General features: G+C 40.5%; 1 protein-coding gene across 1 annotated transcript; it reads right to left on the bottom strand.

The window, feature by feature from the left end:
• Nucleotides 1–1,028: 1,028 nt before the first annotated feature.
• On the bottom strand, nt 1,029–22,337 carry CDCA2 (cell division cycle associated 2). Its single transcript, XM_020812575.3, has 15 exons — nt 22,047–22,337; nt 19,005–19,470; nt 17,160–17,293; nt 16,867–16,981; nt 15,817–16,016; nt 14,103–14,193; nt 13,169–13,389; nt 12,123–12,201; nt 10,451–10,659; nt 9,622–9,682; nt 8,138–8,208; nt 7,055–7,186; nt 5,883–6,063; nt 4,139–5,156; nt 1,029–3,022 (listed from the first exon to the last, which is right to left on the bottom strand). The coding sequence occupies exons 2-14, from the start codon at nt 19,348–19,350 to the stop codon at nt 4,162–4,164; spliced, it is 2,835 nt and encodes a 944-aa protein (XP_020668234.3). The 5' UTR covers nt 19,351–19,470; nt 22,047–22,337; the 3' UTR covers nt 1,029–3,022; nt 4,139–4,161.
• Between the last annotated feature and the right edge of the window lie 35 nt (nt 22,338–22,372).

Genomic DNA, 22,372 nt, shown 5'->3' with positions numbered 1-22,372 from the left:
GGAAATGAAGTATTTTTATTCCCCTTCAACAACGACTTCGTAAGAAGGGATTACTTCACACATTATTGGTACAAACCTTAGGAAGAGAACCATCTTTAGTTTGAATAGGTCTATTATATCTGGGCAAGAGAAAAAAAACATTGTGTTGAACACACACACAACAGTGACCACATTTCTGACCCATTCAGGAGTTGCACCTACATAGGAAAATGTCAGAGGTGAAGCAGCCCTTTCAAAGCGTCAACCGAAAAAACTCAAGTTTCGTCCTTTCCTTGGCGATTCTCCAGATTTTCCATATGGGAGGCAGGTGGGCTTACCCAAAAACAGCTATAGGGTAACCACAGGGGCTAAGAGTTGTAAAGGAGCCACAAAGTATGCATTTCTTGATTCCTCAAAGGAACAGTGTTTCAGAGAGACGTGTGGTCACTGGATGAAATGTTTGACTTTGCACACCGTTCAGATGTGAGGGGTCCCTTGATAATTGCTCACTCCTCTCTGGTACAATGGTCCTAAATACCCCTTCTCCCCATAAGTGCTCTATGGGTCTCAGCTCTCTCACTATTTATGCTTCAAGCTCTCCATTTAGATTCAACCTTGCTCAGGTTACAGCTTCTACCGCTGGATGATTACCAGAACTGGAGGGAGCTACATGCCAAGTCTTAACACAACCCACATCTCTGCACCGGTGACAGCAAAATCAACCTTCTCTTGCCAATTCTGACCAGCACTTCGACTTCAAATCTTCTCACGGGCAGGTCCTTTTCCTTGCTTCCAAATGTGAACACAGCAAACAATAAACAAACAAACAAAATAACATTTTTAAAAAGTGGTAAATCTAAAATTCCAACCACGGACACACGGAAATTAATAGAAACTACATTACTTATAACTGACAAGCCCCATTCATTTCAATGGGCCTATTCTATTGGTGACTAACGCTGGATTAACCCATAAAATAGAAACACGCAAAAACAGAATGATTTAAAGTATTGCAAATCTCAGATCATAAAGAGTGGAATGCAAAACCATTTTTTAAAGGGGAAAAAGGTATTTATTTCTTTCCCACGATACCAATCAAATGCTCTAGATAGCTTACAAACATTTCAAGACTATAAAAATCAAACCATTTAACACAGAGAATTAAAATACACAGAACTGGCTTGGGGGGGGGGGGAGATCACATGAAACTGTCCTGTAGTGGGAAAAACAAAAGACTGCTACTACAACAACACACACTGGAAGGCTTTTAAAAATAAATGCATTGTTCTGCTTCTTAAAAGCCTGTGGGGCAAAACATTAGCTCTCCAGGTAGAGAAATGATTTGGGGAAATGATTTGCAATACCAAGTTGCAGATCTACAGCAGAACTGGAAAGAAAAACCCAAGGCTGAAGCTGATGCATGAAGAAACAACACACTGTTTCATGTTCTACTGTACACTGGCAGCAAATCGAGATTGGGTTCAAAAAACTCCTGGCAGAAAAGCAACTAGCAGGACACTCAGTACGTGATCATTGGTGGATGGGGACAGAGGATGTGTCTTAATACCGAGGATAAGGGCAGGTTGCAGGGCAGAATGAAGGATGTGAAATGGAACTAGAATGGGCATCTTGAACTTTAGCAGGAAGTGTGGACGAACTGCTCCAAAGCCATCACTGTAGGAGGGTTATGAGAGATGAATTCCTCAAGATATAAGCCACTATCCTATTCCTAGAGAATAGACCCACTGACTTGATTCCTGAGTAGTAATCAACATGTATACAAATCCCACTTAAACAATGGGCCTACTCCAGTTGTGACAAGCAACAAAACAGCAGCCAAGGGGAGTTAAAGGGTCTCCACCTCTCTGCTCTCCTGTTGTAGAGTAACACTGCTGTAGACCTATTGTGGCGTTTACCACACCAGTGATAGGTGTCGGACAAGACTGGAGTTCTTGTCTGCAATCGAACTTGGACATCCTTAAAATAACAAGGAACTTCACTCATGGGGACGTTTTGCTTCTCATCAACTGTACAAATATTGAATCTGATATCCATCTTTCCTTTACAAATGATGGGGCAACTTTCTCTCAAGTCTTAGAAAGATACTTACATGGGTTGATGTTTTTCATACAAAAAAGATGGTCCGGTATATGCCGGGGGAAAAATGGCTGTTCCCATGTCATCAGATATGTAATGGGGAAACTGGTTTAAAAAAATCCTCTTGGGAAAATAAAGAGCACCTCAACTGTTGAATTGCTGAGGATGGCAGAGTTTTTGCAGTAGTGTGGAGTAAACACCTGCCTGAACAAATCTGTTTTCACTCAGATATACTGGGATCTTGTGGAGAAAGTACTGGTACAATAATGGGCTAGAACAACAAAGGGAAAAAGTAATGGGACATAATCCCCTAATGATTCCACCAACCACATTTACTTATGGAAGGAAACAAACAGTTCAATAAACAATATTCAAAGCCATCGACCAAAATCCTGTTGTTGCAAGATACCACACACCTGGGAAGATTCATGAAAGTGATATTCAGAATTAGCTCTCTGCTGAGCATGCGACAGACTGCCGGAATGATCACTTTCAAAGGGTATTCCGTTCTCAGTTTATAGGATTCTGGCCAGTGAATAAATGAAATATTAATGTCTCTCTTCTCAGCCGTTTCCTTCACTTTCAGCAACTGATAGCAAATTTAGCCGGGTTTAGCTTTGTTTTATATCAGCTCCATATAATTCAATCCATGTTAAACATTTCCTACTTTTCAGCTGTTATCAATGAGAAAATTAAGCATATGCTTAACATGTGTCTCACTGAAATGAAACAAAGGTCTGAATGGGCAGCAGCTTATTGGGCCTTTGTCTGCAGCAAAACTAAAATGTAGACTCGTTTCAGGTGGATGGCAGGCCTGTTTATTTTTAATTCCATATGACTTCAATCATGGATCCACTGTCTTCCGCAAAACAAAAAGCAACTTCAAAAAATAATTTGTAAAAGTCATGTCATACTGCCCTCTTCTGATATACCCAGGATACAGGCCCTGAAAGAGAAGAAAATTACAACTTGAAACAAATTGGTCATATTTTAGCTCTCCGTTTAGAAAGACATAGATTGCCTACTTTTAGCAATCGGTGTAGTTTCAAACTAGTAAAAAATGCTACAGAATAAAAGATACACAATGGATCATTATGAGTATTTTTTTAATACAAATCTATGACTCTAGAACAGCGGTTCCCAACCTTGGGTGCCGAAATGTTCTTGAACTAAAACTCCCAGAAGCCTTTACCACTAGTTGTGCTGGCCAGGATTTCTGGGAGTTGTAGTCCAAGAACATCTGAGAATCCAAGGTTGGGAACCACTGCTCTAGAAACATCCATGGGATCTGACTATATGGTACACCAAGCCTTGAATTTCTTTACAAGTTAGTGTAAGAAACCAGCTATTCAGACATGGTCATCCATGCACGCTACTGTATATGCAGGTGCAAAACCCCTTTGTATGAATCCTAGAGAGCATGATGAAGAACCTAAGTATTTCACCTCTCAACAATATTAGAAACAGTTTAGACCAATGAGCTATCATTCATTAATATTTGTTTCTGTTTCTTTGAAAGAAAAATGTACACCATTTTTGTTGCAGTCTTCAAACACAATAAAACACAAGGGAGTTTGTTGGCTGGCGTTTCCAACAACTTCCAAGGCTGCAGTTAGAAATGGGCACCAACCACTGGTTTGGTAGTTTTTTTCCTGGTTCAATAGGTGTTCAGCACTTCCCAGCCCTGCCTCCTCAGGCAGATGCCCACTCAGGGGGAGTGCCCAGAGGAGGCAGGGCAGGGAAGCCGGGGCACTGCCTCTTGAGTGGGAACCTGCCAGAGGAGATTTCAGAAGGTAACTAAATTAGAGTGGGGCTTGCCAGCTACATTCAGTCATCAACTGGGCATTTAAGTTTGCAATGACGTCAGGAAAGTACCCACTTTATTTGTATATTCTTCCATATTTTTGTTTTCAGCTACAGTCCATAATTCTTTCCCCCCAAATTAGACAAGTAAGGAAGATGGAGTCTTATCTAGATTTTCAAAAATGCAAATATCCAACTATCTAGTGGTATATGCTGGGTGAGTCATGATAACTTAGCTAGTTGAATAGTGAACGTTCACCTTTTGAACTGGAGCAGTCTAAATCAAACAACAGGCTGGTTCTTGAAGAATGTTCTTGCTTCATAATCCTTCCGGTAGCAGAGGTCACTTCTGTACCCCAGGCTTGCTCTTCTGTTTCGCTGAACCCGCAAGACGTTTTCATTTTCCTTAGGACTCAGCACACACATGCTATTCCTCCTTCGCTTGGGTTCCCGAGGGCCAGTCACAACATGTGCATTCTCCTGCTCCTCATTCCGTGGAAAGAGCCCCGGGACGCAATGTATTTGCATTTGGTGAAGCAGCTCTGATCCTTGAGGACCGAAGGACTTTCTTCTCTTGGCTTTAGAAGGAGCGTTCAGGGGTGCTTGGCCTCTCATATTATTATCAGGTATCTGAATCCAAACAAGCCCCTTGTTTTCTGTATCTTTATGTTGCCTCATGCTACGTCTCACATGTCTGGATCTGTCTTCTACAGAGCACTCTAAATTCTTTAAGCATATAGGGTAATCTGCCACAGGAGGTAGTTCTTCTGTATTATTTTCAGCTACATCATCTCCAGGTGTTTCAGACTGAAAAGCCTCGACACTTGAACGATAGCAGGTGAGTCTTCTGCTTCTTCGTGGGAATCTTTTAAAATCCACAGCATCTTTTCCCCTCATCGGATCTCTTTCAGAACCAACCGCAAAAGGCAAGACTCCTTTGGCCTTGCTATTTTGATCCATTCCACTCAGGTTTAGTACCTCTGGCACCCTCTGCCTCTCAGCCTCATTTGAGGTACAGTCATTTTTCAACACCAGTTTGTTTTCGTGCAAGGCACACTTCTGTTTCTCAAGAGAGCTGTTTTCAGGGGAGTCCAGAGGAACAATTTTCTTCATATCGTTTGCAGCACCATCCTGAAGTTGGGAGGGCGGGCTTGTCACCAGATCCTCTCCATTAGGAAGATCCAGGCAGTTGTTATTGCCTTCATCAAAACACAGCACTCCGTTTTCAGCAGGTCCATTCAATGATTTTGCACGCAGGAGGTTAGAGCTGGAATCATCTGAGACAAAATTTTAATTAGAGAGGAAAACAGACTGTATTTTCATTGCCAAGATGCAAGCTCTTTTTTTTAGAACTTGCCTCACTGCTCTCTAACTTATCACTTATAAGCCCATGCGCCAGGATTAAAAGAAACACAGAGGCGACAAAAAACAAACAAACAAACAAAAAAACACCTTGCATTCTCGGACCCAGTATTCCCATCAACTGAGGGCTAGCAACATGCTTAGTTTCAGGGCCAGGAATTTCATCTATAGTTTTTGTATTAGCCGACTTCAGTGAGAATTCCAATGTCCACCAAGATGGAACAACCTGTTGACAACCAAGCACGTCTCCTCTGCTTCTCTGCACCAGCATTCCTCCAAAACAGCACAGGATAAAAATATTGTCGTCTCAGCTCAAACCAATATGTGTTCAAACTGTTGACTGTGGGGATGGAACAAATAAAATTCAAACGCTGAAGTCCACATTTTGTTAAGCTGGATATTGTAAGGCTCTCATAAGGAGACATGGCATGCAACAGATAATGCGCATGGAGATTTCTTAACTTTCAATACTTTTCTTCCAAAAGTCATGCCTTTTATATAACACAGCAACAGGATTTCGGCCAAAATACCTAAGTGCCATGATGGAAATGGACTAACTTGCTTATAGTATGAAATACCAATCAACTGTACCTCCAGTTTGTCACTGATGGGAACTGGAGAAACAAAACAGGCTTACGTACCAAGGATGGAACGGTGTGATGTTGGTGTGCTTCGATAAGATGACACCATGGAGAGCTCTTCTTTCGCCTCAGGAATTGGACTCAAAGGGGGCATCTTCGACACAATCTCTCGTGGGCCGTACAGTGCTTTCTGCTCCTTCTTTTTCTTCCTCCTCTTTCCAAAAACTTTCTGTCTCTTAGCCTGAAAACAGTGAGAAGCGATCACAAAACATCCTGTTAAGATTCCATGCAAACTATATAGGCCTGCAAGTGTTGACTGTTCAGCTGGTGAGAATTCACGGCTGAGTTGTGCTATTTAACACAGGCCAACGTATGTAAATAATAAGACTCTGATCTACTGAATACTACGTCCACATCCACAGAGAAGAAGAATTAGGGTAGCTGTGCTCTGACAAGTATCTCAAAAACATGGTGCACCCCAAGTGCTGGAGAAGATAACAAAGAGCAGAAAAGGTCCTTGAAAATTGGTATAGTACTCAAAGTGAAGCAAACAGAACTGGAGGCAGTTCCTATGCCTGCAGGTCGAGACCTAACACACTTGTACCATATTATGGGAAGACATCTTGTCTGCAGACTTCCTAAAACAAACATTTAGGCTAATTTGAAAGATAATAGCAAAAAGAATACCTCTTCCATAATAGCGTTTGTAACCAACATTCTAAGTAGTAGCCGTATTTTTAAAAACAATCCTGTCTGATTGATACAGCAATGTACTTGTTACTGTGATGGGAACTCTATATCTTTTCAGTAAGAACATAAAGATTTTTGCTTGTTAAAAACTATAAAAAGTCACTGAAGATTTTGGTGCAGATGTCTGACCCTGACAACTCAACAAGATTTAAATAACCCACAACATGGGTTATTTAAATGGATGTTTATTCAGGCCTTCCCTCCAGTTAATACTTGAAGCTTTTCTTTTTATTTTCTTTATTTATTCTTTACTCTATTTTTCCGTCTTGTAAATTGTTATTGGAAGATACTTGTGCAATAATTCTTGTGTTATTTTTATTAGTTGTTTTATGTTGTATTGGAAGCCGCCTAGAGTGGTTGCAGGACCAGATAGTCGGGGTACAAATAAAATAAATAAACATTTATTTGCAGCTACAATACACTGACAAAGACAAACAGCCATCCTTACACTGTTGATGAAGGCAATGCACAATGCTACTCACTGGAGTCTTTTTATGAGAAGACTTTGCTGTGGGGCTGGCGTTCTCATTTCCACTGGATTTGCGCTTCAGATTCTTTTTGGCTTGTGGCTTCTTTGCTGGGCTGAGATTTATTTTCTCTCTTCCACTGACACGCTGTCAGGAAATACGCATATTACACAGTCAGAATGTAAGATCCAGGTTGCTATGAGTCGGAACTGCATTTTATAGGGACTATTAAAAATATATTGAAAGGTATTCTGTTAGGCTACTTTACAACTCTTAAAATAAAATAAAATAAAGAACCTAAAAAGTTCCTGTTGGCTGGATTTAGTTCTTCAAATATTGGGTCACTAATGGGTATTTCCTTAAAATATGTGCTGTTCCAAGTAAGACAGCCTTCTTGCACCTGGTATATCATGATCTCATTTACACCCAGAGCACAATAATGGTATTCTAGACCTTTTGGTATTGGTTATAAAGTGCCAGTTATAACTGGAACTGTTTTAGTCTTCTTTTGACGTAATCGCTCAGCATTTGTATTTGACAATCTTTTTCACATTCCTTCTCTTCCGTTCTACTATCCAGACCCATGTCCTTTCAACAATAATCAAATCAGGCTTGTTGTGAGTTTGAATATCAAAATCCCATTCTATGTTGACTTCTCCATTTTCAACATGTTTTCCAGTTTTGTGGTCCCTCCACTTTTTGGCCACTAGTCTATTTCTTAAAGATATTCCCGCACGCCATCACTGTAACTTTATTATGCCCCTCCCAAAAAAGAAAAAAAAAGTATTTGCACAGCCTTCTTGCAGCCACAGATAAGGTGGTCCACTGTTTCTACTATTTCTTTGCACAGTTATAATTATTAGTATCACAGACATCACACAAGAGATGTCATATAGACCTTCATTTGCCACCAGCTATAAAGCTAGTAATAATTTGTTGAGAGATAATCATAAATAAGACATTAAATAACTGTTAATTCAGAGTAGAGAGGAAATCCAGAAACAATGTAAAGGTGTGCATATCCATCTATTCATTTATCTACCTACCTACCTATCAAAATGAGTAACTCATTGGTTAAAAAAAAAAGAATAAACTTACCTTAACTTCAGTACACGACCTGGTAATCCTAGTGTAAGTAGCCTGCAGATCAGGGGAGCTGTTCTTTGTTTCTGAAAAATGAGATACTCACATTATGACTAAGGCTTTGATACTCTAAATCAGATGTTATGTGTATATTTGCTAGCTTACTGCTCTATATTTTTTAAAGAATTTTGAAAGCTTATGGTTACAATCATTCCATTGCTCATTCCTCATTATACCTAAGCATCTTGATAATTAGTTATGATCAAGAGAAAACATTATAAGTCTGCATAGAGCAAGATCATGTTCATGTTGTGAATTTACTCCTGCTAAGTCCAATGGTCCAGGGAGACTTACTGGATCAATTACATAAATGATGTCTGGCAGTTGAGTCATGGCAACTTCTTCAGACTGAAGAAGCTACTTGGATGAGTAGCAAAATGTTTCAACCTAACAAGAAAGAAGTCCAGTTGCCATGAATAAACTTCCAGACAGCCACACCTGGATGATTTAGAATCTTCACAGATGATTTCACAAGTCTCATTGATTCAAAGGGTCAACGGCGGACTTGGCCAGAGTAATTACTAACTACAACTTTGTTTTCAGTATTCCCATTTATTGACAGACCAGGTACTTTAATATCTAACAGAATGATTCAAGTTACAGTAGGCATAAATGTAGACCATTAAGGGACTGGTGGGGAACATGTAGGGACACTATTGTCCCACAGCTACTGGCAAACAAACACCATTAACCAGTCTGAATTGTTGTTGTTTAGTTGTGTTTGACTCTTTGTGACCCCATGGACCAGAGCACGCCAGGCCCTCCTGTCCTCTACTGCGTCCCAAAGTTTGGTCAAATTCATGTTGCTCGCTTCAATGACATGTCGATCCATATCGTCCTCTGTTGTCCCCTTCTCCTCCTGCCTTCACACTTTCCTAACATCAGGGTCTTTTCCAGGGAGTCTTCTCTTCTCATGAGATGGCCAAAGTATTGGAGCCTCATCTTCAGGATCTGTCCTTCCAGTGAGCACTCAGGGTTGATTTCCTTTAGAATTGATAGGTCTATTCTCCTTGCAGTCCAGGGGACTCCCAAGAGTCTCCTCCAGCACCACAATTCAAAAGTATCAATTCTTCGGCAGTCTGCTTTCTTTATGGTCCAGCTCTCACTTCCATACATCACTACTGAAAAAACCATAGCTTTGACTATGCGGATCTTATGTCGGCAAGGTGATGTCTCTGCTTTTTAAGATGCTGTCTACGTTTATCATCACTTACAATGCCATAATTCAAAGTTGTCCCTCTCTGGAAACCAAGAATACCGGCACTGGAAATAATCCAACCATTTGGTACTTATTTACAGACCTCACTTGTCCACTGTGGGACCAAACTAGAAGGCAGCAGTCTCCTACCTCACACCGGTATTATGTAACATACCAACTAAGTTTCTATCTTTGGATAATGAGATACATTAAGCATAGGAACCCAGAGGCATTACTTCACCTTGCAAATCAGGGCTTGTAGAGCATTCAGGTCTCACCACTTCCTCCAGTGATCCTTGGTCCTGCAGCAAGGAAGGAACATTCACAATATACTGCTAACAAAACGAAAACACACAAGCCCCAAACACCACAAACCCCAACAGCATCGTATATTTCAAGTTAAGAGTTAAATCAGAGATACCTGGCCCTTCCAGCTTCAGAATGGGAATAGGTCAATGTGGTCGTTCGTGCATGGATCTGGGCAAAAGACTCCTACACAACTGATCCCAATCAAATATAGTTCAAGAAAAAAATGTCATAAACTAGAGACTCATTCTGGCATCATTCCACGGTTTGCACACTTCAGTTCACTTCCTGGTTTCAAATGATTGGGCAAAAATGCAAGTTTGGATATGTTTGCCTGCATTCATTCTGTGTCTGCTGACTTCTGAATGCCAGCATATTGGAACAGGAACAACAGCTGCATATCATTTTTCAGTGAGGAAATTATTACATGCAACGCTATGGGCTGGCAATTGTTCGTCCCAACTGTGAGTGTTCTGGCAATCTGTTTCCAAAATCAAGGCTTCAGTTTTTCAGTTGAAAACTGACTCAAGACTGTACAATCAATTCAGTGTTTCATGTGGAAAAGTTATTTTTTGGACCACATCTGGAATCTCTTGGTCAAACTAGCTGGGGAATTCTGGGAAATGTAGTAAAACAAAGTGACATTTTAAGAGGCATTCAACAGAATTTCCAGTTGACTACACTTTTCTGCAAACATAGACAATTATGGAAAACTGAAGCATGTGGAGAGGAAAGAAATCCATAAATACATGAAGCCAGCTTACCTTATCATCATCGTCAAAATTTGGTTGGGAAAAGGACTGTTTGATAGGTGTTATGTGAGGAAAATCTTCTTCTGTTGAGCCTGATGGACTCAATGGAACTCTGTCTTCTCTGCATGCAGGAATATCCACTGGAAGATGTTTATCTGATATATCAGAATCTAGTTCTTTCTCGCATTGCTTCACTTCCTCTATTGCTCCAATACTTCTTTCTGTGACGGTGTTCATACATTATGAGTAACTGAAGTATGCTAACAGATTTCTCACTAATTTTCTCTGATAACATTTTTTTACATTTGCAAATCACCCCATTAAGTTCTCCAAGTGCCTTATACCGCACAAACAAGAACAAGCCAAAAAGAGAGAGCATAAAATCAAGATCTGTAGATCTCAGCACAGATATGAGTTATTAAAAGACCTGAAAGATTTTCATCTGGCATGAAAAAGACCAGCAGGCTATCCATCCACATGGACAAACTATTTTGTCTGCACTGAGCCTCTTTATTTGCGTCCATCTAACCGGGACTACAGCCACGCATTAGTTTAGGACCTTCACAACTTCACCTCCAAGAGATGAAGGAGGTTGGTGTCATCTGCATGCCAGGGATAAGTTCAAACCAGATCTGCAGATGACTCCTCTCAAGGGGCTCCATGTGGAACTGCACCAGGAAACAAGTAGGACTCTGCAGAAATATGACTGTCAGTGGAATGCACAGTAGTCCCCAGGTCCATCGTCTGGAAATGGCCATCAGGGTGTGTACGGAGGAAAACCACTGGCAATCAGTGCCACTCACATCCAACTGTGGTAACTTAAACAAATACATACAATGGTTAATGGTAATGAAGGCCACCGAGAAATCTCGGACCGCTAATACAGATGCTCTCTTCTCCTCTCTTAGTCAAAAGTCATCCAGCAATACACCAAAGGCAGTATATATGAACCAAAGCAAACTGAAATGGTTCTAATCAGATTCACCCAAGAGTGACTGGATTTGCCTGCCCAGTACTTTTCAATGCTATTGTCCAGACGAACAACACTATCCACTTGTCCATAATGATTAAAAAGTCACTTAGGTGAAGGTTAGATTTCTTTAGCAACAATCAAATTACTCCTTCTATCTTTAAAAAAACAGAGATTTTTCTTCTCTCAGTGGAGCACACCTAACATCTTTGACCAGGGATGGGAAACGTAGCTTTCCAGATGTTGCTTGATCACAACTTCTATCACCTTTTACCATGGGCCACGTTAGCTACAAATGATGACAGGTAGATCCCAGGGACACATGTTCTGTATACCTGTCTTGGATGCAGACAGACATCCTCTCTCTGTTAAAATTAATAAACTGATAGGTTGAGCATGCAAGTGATTTGACTGCACTTGACCGGGCATCCTGTACCCATGCGCAGATTTTCCAATTATGAGAAGGAAACTATCGAGAATAGACTAGATGCTGCTCTGTCTACCTCCACCAATGACATAATGTTAACCATGAAGTCCCGATTCTGACAGATGCAAACAACATTCAAGTATTTCGCAAATAGGTCAGGTCTTTTTCCAATCATTTTATTATTTCTTCCCATGCAAGACTGCAAGACATAGAGGGATACCTGGAGGAAATAAGCAGTGGTTATCAGGGTATTAGAAGAAGCTTGGGTTCAAAAGTGGACTACACACCTGTTTGCGGTAGTTCACAGTTGTTCAAGTTGGAGAGCAGTTCAGTTCCTCCCTCCCTCCCTGGATCGTGAAGATGCTCCTTTAAAAGAGCAATGTTATTCTTTAATGAATGAATCATTTCACATTAGATGGATAACTCATATTTTAGAAAAAGGCAAGTACCATGGTACATAATATGTATCTAGGATGACTAGCAATCAACAATAGTCTTATCCTAAATTTGTTTCAGCCTTCTTAGAGTCATCTACGAGTAAGATAGTGGCCACTGATACAGCATGTAATGTTCAAACACTTAAAAATAAAGAACATTATCGTATGGAACTTGATAGTACTCTATATAGACTCAACTGAAGTACTGGAAATGAAGTAAAATCCAATGATAATCATCTCAAGAAAATGTATTAAAACACATAAGATCTTTAAGGCAGGATTTATAAAATACTTGAAATAACATTTTATTATTGGAAGTCTAAAATACATGGAAGATTCTGGTCACATACCAAGGAGTAAGTACTCAACTGCAGTACAGTGGTACCTCAACTTAAGAACTTAATCTGTATTGGCACTGCGTTCTTAAGGCAAAAAGTTCTTAAGTCAAAGCACCATTTCCCATAGGAATGCACTGAAAACTGATCAATGTGTTCCAAGGGAAGAAAAAAAGCAAAAAGGCAAGGGAAAGGGGCTGGAAATTCGAATTTCCCACCCTTTCCCCCTGCCTTTTTGCCTCCAGAGGTCTCAAACGGCTTCCTCCGATGTCGGGGGAAAATTTGAATTTCCTGTCCTTTTCCCCTGCCTTTTTTTGTTCGTAGGTCAAGGCTCTGTTCGCAAGTCGATGCCAATTTTTGTGAAAGAAGCCGTTCATAAGTCGAAATGTTTGTAGATAGGAACGTTCATAAGGCGAGGTCCCACTGTACTTATTTCCTCATTAAAAAAAGGCAGAATGGAGGGACAACCCACTATTTTTTTAAGCCTGCTTTGATTCCATACCCATGCACCCATCCTTGTTACAAGCTGGCAGGTGTCATATAACTCAATCATATACCAACCGTCATGCCTTCAGGAAGTATGTTGACTGTCCTGACTGGCGTTTTCTTCAGAGCAGAACGAAGAGAACTGGATGGTAAGCAACTTTGCAGGGGAGTGACAGGCGCTTTGGTGGTGTCAAATATTTCTAATCTTTGTTTTTCAGCAAATCTAACTTTCTTACAGCTGTTTTGATAGGAAACATCCCTGCTTAATTCTTCATTGGCCCACAGGGTCTTCCTACCTTTGAAAAGAAGGAAATTGGGAAATTCACAATGGACTCTGACACACATCCACTTGGAAGGGAATGCCACTAAGTTCAATTGGAATGACTTGCACTTAAGTGTGTATAGGATGGTGGCCTCTCTGTCTTATTTAAAAAGTCATTCACTTCCTCTGCATACATAAAACATGAAGCATGTATCCACAGCACAACTGTAACAGTTCACTAACACTTTAACTGTTCATGGCTCCATCTTATCCTTTATCCACGGGAGATCAGATACAAGTCTCTCCCCCCCCCCGTGGATGCTGAAAATGTGGATTATATTTTATTTATTTATTTATTTATTTATTTATTTATTTATTTATTTATTTATTTACTTATTTACTTATTTATTCCATTTATACTCTGCCTATCTGGTCAATTTTGACCAATTTGACCACTTATAGCCAGCACTATTATAATAGTGAATGCTATACATAATTCTAGTAACTTCATTGTTAGAAATGCATATTTACAGGATTTTACTTAATACTTTCACATTGTGGATAAGTGAATATAAGGATGCAGATTCTGTAGATAAGTGGGTCCTACTGTACTTGGATTGTCTGCTAAAAATCTCTCATACATTGCCTTGAACTATTCGTGCCTCACAAAACAACAGATAAGATGTCTTCAAGGATAACATGCTTGCATATTCCAGGTTTTATTTAAACACGGAAGATAACTCTTACCACATTCAGTCTTCGACGCTTCCTTCTGTGGAGTATATTCCAAATGCATACATCCAGATTCAACACTGCTTACTGACTGGACAGGAACAGCCTAGAACCAAAATTATCTGTCAGGCATATTAAAACAACCTGTTCAAATGACATAGGAATGACTGAATACTGACCCTCTTTAAAACTCTGGGATGCAAACAGCATGAATTGGCAGCTCATGGAGAATCTTCTGGGGCACTGATCCACGTGCCAGTTTTGTTGAGATAAGACGAGGATCAGAAGAAAGAGGTAAAGAAGGTGCCTTTTCTTCCGCTCCTCTGAAGGATTAGACCCTCCCTGGCTTCAGTGCAGCAACAGAGAACCCATAGCAGAATTTTGCCCTGTTTCAAATCCAGAAGGGAAGGGAAAGAAACAAGACTTTTCTTTCTCTCTGCCAAGGTCCCATGAGAAAAGTCAAGATGTGAACTGGTATAGCAGCAAAGCCCAGGGGGCACTTTCTGAAGTCCATTATCTCAGATGTGCTTTGAAAGTCAATGCCGAATCACTCTCACTCTCTCTGGACAGGTGAGATAGAGTAGGAACAACCTCCAGAACTGCTCTTCTAAGCCAGTCAACTTTTCTGCTCTGAGAAAACAAGGTAACCCTGGTCTGGAAGGAAACAAACTCTTCATTTCTCTCTGTCTAGGTTCTATAGCCCAGTTTCACCCAGCCAGAAACATTTCCACTTTCCGCCATTTAGAACACATTGCAATATTGCTTATTTCTGAAGAAGAATGGTACGGCTGGGCTTTCAAACAGTTCATTATGAGCATGGTAACAGCTGCTAAACTAGGGATTGCGAGAAATTGGAAACTGAAGTATACATATCAATTAACTGAAAGATACAATGAACTTTGAGAAATAGCCCTCAATGATACATTGACATGGGAGTTAAAGGTTAAAAAAGGAACTGCTGAGGAATAGCAAGTTCACTGAAATATGCCAAGACATTGAACTATGTGTTAAGGAAAAGTGAAAGTTGATCACCTAAACATGAGATAACATTATTTTGGAAGGGCTATGAGCCATGATAACAGCAATACCATATGGAATACATATATTTCTGTCTCTTCTGGTCCTTGTGACGGGTGTACCAATATTAGTTAAGGGGTTTTCCCACCTTTCCAACTGTGCAGATCTTTTTAAAGTTTTAAGGTATGTGTACGTTTACCATGTTGTTCAATGCGCAGAGACACTTGCTGCTTCATCTATGCACAAATGTGTAATTTACAGGCGTCAACTCTAATGTGTGTGTGTATATATGTAGAAGGCCACCTTATATAAATACATAAGCTTTGCCCAAAATTATATCTTACATACTTCCCCTTCACATTTTTATACACTGACTTTTTTCCCTTTTTATATTTTAACATTCAACAAAAACAATGAAGGAGAAATGTTTAATTCACTAAGGATACATTGAAACCAGAAAGTGTTTAACAAAGAGACAAACTTTGCAGGAAAAAATAGTTGCTTCTGTACTAAATAAAAATAATCCTGACAAGGCAACATGGTAACATTTCCTTCTTGTACTGGCTACAGAAACAACACGCCTACATTGCTTAGTTCTGCAGAGGGCATATGAATTGCCTAAGGCTACTGACAGTATTAGCAATTCTGAATGAAGGGCACAACTGGAGAGGGAAGCACAGACCCACACATTTACACAGCCACCACAACATACCTTAGGAATAGCAACTGTGCCAACAAGAAGAGCCTTCTCTGATGGCGAAGCAAAAGTGCTCCTCTGGATACCAGCTGATGTTCTATCTCCATTCATGGCCTTATGATTTATATCATCCTCCAAAGCAATTTTCTTACATCCAGATGTCAAAACCTGCCCAAGTTTGGAAGGCTCATATGGTGTTGTATTAGCTTCTTTAGCTGTATTGAACACATGCACATCATGTAAACTATTTTTTTTTAAAAACCCTCTCTAAATTTAAATAAAATTCATTTAGACCAGAATGTAAATTTTAAAAATCGGCTTTGTTGACAATTTAAATTATATATAGACAGACCATCCAATGGTTTCCAATGGAGAAAATTCAAAAAATCATCATAAATTAACGAAGTGTCAGAACAACACCAAAATCAGTTTGCATAGGTTTCAGGAGGTGGACTAACCATTGCAATCATTTAAAACAGCTTCCAAACATTGTAAGACACTTTTACAGGAGTGAAAAGGGAGATCGTTGTGTGAAAATCCCCCATAGGAAACATCGCTGTGTGAAGCAGCAAATTTAACAGAAAAAGGCATCGTTGTGTGAATTCATCATTGTGTGAGGCAACTTCCCAAATCAGTTTACAATATCTTGTATATAAGATTGTCGTCTACAGAGTTCCCAAGTCTTCACAAAAAATTTAAAACACACAAGTATAAGACCTTGGATGACCCTAGAAGCACCTTATTGAGAACCACTGAATGAACTATCCCATTTGGATTTAAGAAGATATCCGGTTTTAGCATTTTTGATCAAATTAAAATAGTAAATCCTATAATATGAGGTTCGTTGCTGCTTGAGTCCTAGTGTGGTGCAGTAGATTGAGTGACAAATCAGGACTCTGGAAAACAGGGTTCAAATCCTTGCTTCAGGTATGAAAACTCACTAGGTGAGCAGACCTGGTAAATCCATTCCTTAAATAATTCACTTAACTCGAAAGCCCTATTGTGGTCATAATAAGTCAGTTCCAACTTGATGGCACAGAACACATGCAGGTGTTGCTTACTTACGGGTATCGCTTATACGGATCCCTTTTTCCTCAATTTCCTCCAGTGGCTTAAAAGATGATTGGAAAGCAGCTATTTTAGCCTTTAGCAAAGTGTTCTGGTGTATAAATGGATTGGCCTGCTCAAAGAAACCAAAACAAGCTTTCTCAGAAAGTTCAAGATGAAATGTTACAAGCCCAATAAAAACAAATACCATGGATGTGTTTTTCTTTCGTCATCATCATTACATTGTATTTCCTTGAAAACAGCTAAAACCAACCATCCCCAATTCATACTTCAGGATGTAGCATATCTACCTCCGGGAGTGTGTTTTGCTTCCTTACTCTTCTTTGGTGAGCAATGTATCGGATGAGAGAATTGTTCTCGGGAGATCCCCGCACTCCAATTGTTGATCGGCGTTTAAATTTGTTGATCAGACTCTTGGATGACCCTAAAACAAGAGCAGCCTCTGAACACCCAGCAAAGCCAACACAAGTCTCTAAGCAAAGAATTTGTTTTCAAAATCACATCAATTCACAAGATTTAAAATATAAATCTGTTTGTAAGATGAAGTTATCTTACACTTTAAATCAGAGATGGACCATCTCTGAATCTCGAGATGTTGTGGAACTCAACACCGCTCTTCCTTCCCATAAGCTATTGTGACAAGGGCTAATGGGAAATGCAATACAACTGCATCTAATTAAAGCCTGGATTTTTTTTCCACAAGCCCTTTATGGCCTTACCCCAGACTAATCTTGTCTCGAGTACAGTAATTAGCTTTTTTCTTTCTTGTCGCTTGCGACTGTGAATTTGCTGTTGTCTGATGCCCATGATTATTATACAGTTATGCCCCACTTAACGATTACCCCGCGTTACGACAAACCCGCTTCATGACGATATTTTAAATGGGGGAATTTCGCGGCGCGACGATTGGTTCCTGGTTTCGGGAACTGATTCTTCGCATTATGGCAATCAAAACAGCTGATAGTCGGGTTTTCAAAATGGCCACTGGGTGCTCAAAATGGCTCCCCGCAGTGCTTAGGGACGGCCGCTGTATGGAGGATCTTTGCTAGACGATGAGTTTTTAGCCCACTGGAAGGCATTAACAGGGTTTTAATTTTTTTTTTTTTTTTTTGCTTTACGACGCTTTTGGTCTACAGCGATTTCACTGGAACGAATTAACATCGTTAAGCGAGGCACCACTGTATTCTGTTACATACATACTTTTTAAAATAGGGCTGCTTTTTTTGGTACTACTGATGCTTCTTTTAGAGATTATATTTTTAAAAATCATTTTATGTCATTTTACTACTGAGTTTTGTATCCTTATATGATGCTTCTTGTTTGCCACCCAGTGGCCTTGCCACTAGTTGGACGGGATAAAAAATTAATTATAAATATATTTATACAAATATATTTGTTTCTCGTTACGTGACAAAAAAAATCATCCAATTCCCAGATCGAGCTCCCAAGAGCGCGGCTTTTCTTGTCAGTTGCACTGATCAAAATTTCAGCATTGCAGTCAAGTAATTTTAAAAGAACTAGTCAAGTACTGCATATAACTTGCTAATCTGACATGTGACATTAACCAGCCATCATCATCATTACTATTTTGCAACGGCCTTTGGGTTCAGACTTTTATGTTTTCATCAGTTTTTATATCTTCCTGATTGATATATTCAATAGAATCCCAGCCATTACCAATACTGTGGGCTTGAGGTTTTGACTCTGGCTCCATGTTGCATTTTTGATCTTGTGCTTCCCAACACATCAGTAAACCCTGTCCCCTCCTGCCCTTCCCGTTTCTCCCTTCAATGTTCAGGAAATACACTAGAAGCTCGTGGTAAAGAATATCCACTATGACAAACAGAGCCAGCGCATGTATGCCCAAATTCATGCCTCCCAAACTAATGAGTACACAGGAGCAGAATATTAAAAAGAATTTATGGTCAGAACAAAACCAGAAATTAAACAGAAGCAATAATGATAGATTCACCCATACCTGATTTATGCATCTTCACACTTATACTGTGTATATTTGTTCACACAAAGGTATAATCACATACATATACATATATACTACATACACATTGTATATTAGTGCAATGATGCATGAGTATATTTATACTTATTATCAGCGTGTCAGATGCAAACCTTACCTTTACTTTGTTTAGTAAAAGCAGCAGGTGAGATTCCAAAATCAGCCACTGTGACAGTAGAGAAGTCTACAGGGGGTGGTGTTTGGCAGGTTGATACTTCATAGTTAAGATCTGGTTCAGATTTCATTTTGACAGGTGTCAAATAGCTTGTGTCATCCAAGGTGGCAGGTTGATCCCCCGTCAGAGGGCTTCCTGCATGGCTCTGTTCTCCCCCTTTTGGGAATAAGAAAGTGTCTGTAGAAGTGTTTATATCTGAGGCACTTGAGCAGTAGCTTATTGTAGAACAATCCATCTTCTTTGTAAAACTGATGTTGTCTTCATGCCCAACAGAGAGGCTGCATTGCATGCGAGAACATTCGGAGAATACTTTTGTATTATCTTGCTTTTCTGCTGGAAAGATGGTCACTTACCCAGGATTCTCATCTTTGTTCTGCCTTTAGTAGCAACACCACATTGCTGGAAAAATCTTAACAGAAAAGCAAGGTATTAGCTAAGACAACCAGAGGACTGTTAATTTAGAACTGATGATGAGAAACTTACAACTAGCTTTTCACTTGGTTGCTGGTACAAGGGGGTGCTGATAAGTATTGAGCCTTTCCCAGAAAAAAATTGAGCTAGGAAGCTGTAACTGCCACACTATTCGATATATTACCCCAGGAAGCCAATGCACTTGCGACATCTGTCGTCCTGCAGCTTAAGTCCCTGCAAATAAAATTATTCTGACTGCTGGTGGAACCACTCATTTGCAGCATTACTTACCTCCAGAACAGTCCCAAAGCATTGTCCCTTTAGGTATTTTTTTGAGTTTGGGGAACAGATAATAGTCAGGAGCCGGATCAGGAGAATAAGGTGGATGGGGCATTATCTGAAAGCCTGACACATTTGGAGAGCTTTCCTCAACATTCTTCCTTGATGTTTTGCCTCCACTTTGTCAATAAATCAAAGTGATATTTTGCATTGATGGTTGAGCCCTGTTGGAGGTCATCCACCAGCAGAACTCCCTTCTTATCCCAAAAAACTGTTTCCATTTGCTTCTGCACCAACCTTTGCACTCGGAACGTCTTTGGCCTAAGGCAGTGGTTCTTAACGTGGGCGATAATGCCCCCCAGGGGGCGATTTCATTTTTCAGGGGGGCAGTAGAATGAAAAGGGGTGGTGTGGGGGCACTGGAGCAGAAGGGGGGCGGTAGGGGGACGCTGGAGCAAGCCAAACCTGTGAAGATGGCTACAGTCTTTTTACAGTCTGCATGAATATATATTTTCCTCCAATCTTAATTTAGTTTCAGAGTTTTTGTCTTGAAAGTTTTAGTTCCTGCATTGCAGTTTGTTTTTATGCCCTTTTTATATTTCTTTTTGCGTCTTAAAATTCATTTGCAACTAAATCATTAAATGTTACTTTTTGGGGGCATTTCATTTTCTTGGAATTGAATTTTGTTTTCAGGGGTCATTGGATTTAAGTGTCATAAATAAATAAAAATAAATAAATAAATAAATAAATAAATAAATAAATAAATAAATACATAAAAAGATATCATCGCCGTGGGGAGGGGGGCGATGATAACTTCCTCAATGGCTCAAGGAGGCGTTTCTCTCAAAACGGTTAAGAACCACTGGCCTAAGGGAACCACTGTGCTTCCATTCCTTAGACTGTTCCTTTGTCTCAGGATCATAACAGTAGTTCCTTTGTCTCATCACCAGTTACCAGTTTGCCCAGGAAATCTGTCTCATTTCTGCAAAATATTCCAAAACAGCCACTGATAAAGTTTGGGGATCCACTTTGCTGCCAGCTTTCTCATCTCCAAGTCGTTGTGGATAATGGCACCAACTCTTTCATGTGATATTCTCAGATATATAGCAATACTTTTGGCCGATATTCCGTGGTCCTCCATGATCATGTCATGGATGGCTTTCACATTTGCAGGCACAGAAACAGGCCCTCCACTGGGTTTCTCACTTTCAACACTGAAATGGCTTGTTTAAAAATTAGCAACCCAACGTGTAACTGTTGCATATGAAGGGCCACTGTCACCCATAGTTTGTGACATTTCATTATGGATCTGCTTTGCACCATTCCCTTGGAGAAACAGGAACTTGATTATGGTTTTATGCTCTTCCACACTGAACTTTTCTGGAGGTGCTGCCATGTTCACTTTGGACCGGAAAATGAAAGTTATGTTAAAATCATAGGTAGCTGATTTTTGCATCATTGAATACAGACAAATTGGCCAATACATCCTGCAATTTATAGCTTCATAGTTCATTTTTTTCTGGGAAAGGCTCAGTACTTATCAGCACCCCCTGGTACAGCAGACAATCTACCGCCAACTCAGTCATGTTTGGATTTTTCAAACCAGGTCAGTTTACAATATACAGTACCATCAAATCCCACACGATTATAGGTTTGCAATTTCTACTCTTTGGAAGGATGAGACAACCAGAGAAGGCGATTGTCCCAACCAGAGAACCATAAGGATTCTTAGCAAAACCAGGGATTAGAGTAAACCAGAAGGATGAGACCCAGAGAGCACAGCCACGATCCTGAGTATTTGGCCTCCTTGGAAGCAAAGCCCCCTTAAACGAATGATACTTTTCTTCCAAGGAGAGGGAGACCTCATGGCAATGAAAACTTTCCAAGGAGTAACCATCACCGGATCAGAGTGGAAGTTATTTAGTAACTTCTGTTTGGGTTAGTTGGGAGGAGGGACACGAGCCCCCAAGACTTTAAAATATCTGCAATCCTAACCCAAAAAAACAAGGGATCCGCTGAATTCCTCCTTCAAAGGGAACCTACTTAGGGAGAAGGGGCGGTTGGAGAGATTTTTAGAACCGGGCCCCTCCAGATGCTGCTAGACTACAACTCCCAGCAGTTCCGCCAAAGGCAAGGGATGATGGGGTTTGTAGTCCACCAGCGGAAAGTGAAGCGCGCACACCCCGTCCACAGGTACACGTTCACTTCGGATTACGGGTCACGTTGACCAAGGGGCCCTTGCCCTTCCAGCATCCTCCCCCGCCAAGACCTGGTTCTCCCGCGACGCGAATCCCACCTGGCCCCTTCGGCGCTCCAGCGCCCTGTGGCGGCCGCTCGCCGTTCTCGCGCCCTCCATTCAAATGTGACGCTTCGCTCCCTCCCTCCTCGCCTGTATCCCTCCGCCTTCCGTCACAACGCCGTTCTTTTTCTCTTCAAACCCGACCCCACGTCGGGCCTTAACCTCCGCTTTAACCCATCCTGACCGGGATGACCGCTTTCCCCCCTCATCCGACGCAGAAGAACGCTTTCCCAACTCAGGGACTACTTTCTCTCGTCCCCTTGCAACGAGTTCCGGAAGTGCGGAGAGAGGAGTGACGTCAGAAACGTTGGAATAAAAAAAAC

Source organism: Pogona vitticeps, chromosome 8, assembly GCF_051106095.1.
Source record: "Pogona vitticeps strain Pit_001003342236 chromosome 8, PviZW2.1, whole genome shotgun sequence".
Lineage (NCBI taxonomy): Eukaryota > Metazoa > Chordata > Lepidosauria > Squamata > Agamidae > Pogona > Pogona vitticeps.
This window is presented reverse-complemented; position numbering and strand designations above follow the sequence as displayed.

Excerpts from the sequence above, each read along its gene's own strand:
- CDCA2 (XM_020812575.3), bottom strand. The coding sequence starts at position 19,350 with ATGCAATGCAGCCTCTCTGTTGGGCATGAAGACAACATCAGTTTTACA. Across the intron at positions 6,064-7,054 it reads CTTCTCATAAAAAGACTCCA|GCTAAGAGACAGAAAGTTTT; the intron begins GTGAGTAGCATT and ends CACTGTTTTCAG. Across the intron at positions 5,157-5,882 it reads ATCACACCGTTCCATCCTTG|ATGATTCCAGCTCTAACCTC; the intron begins GTACGTAAGCCT and ends ATTTTGTCTCAG.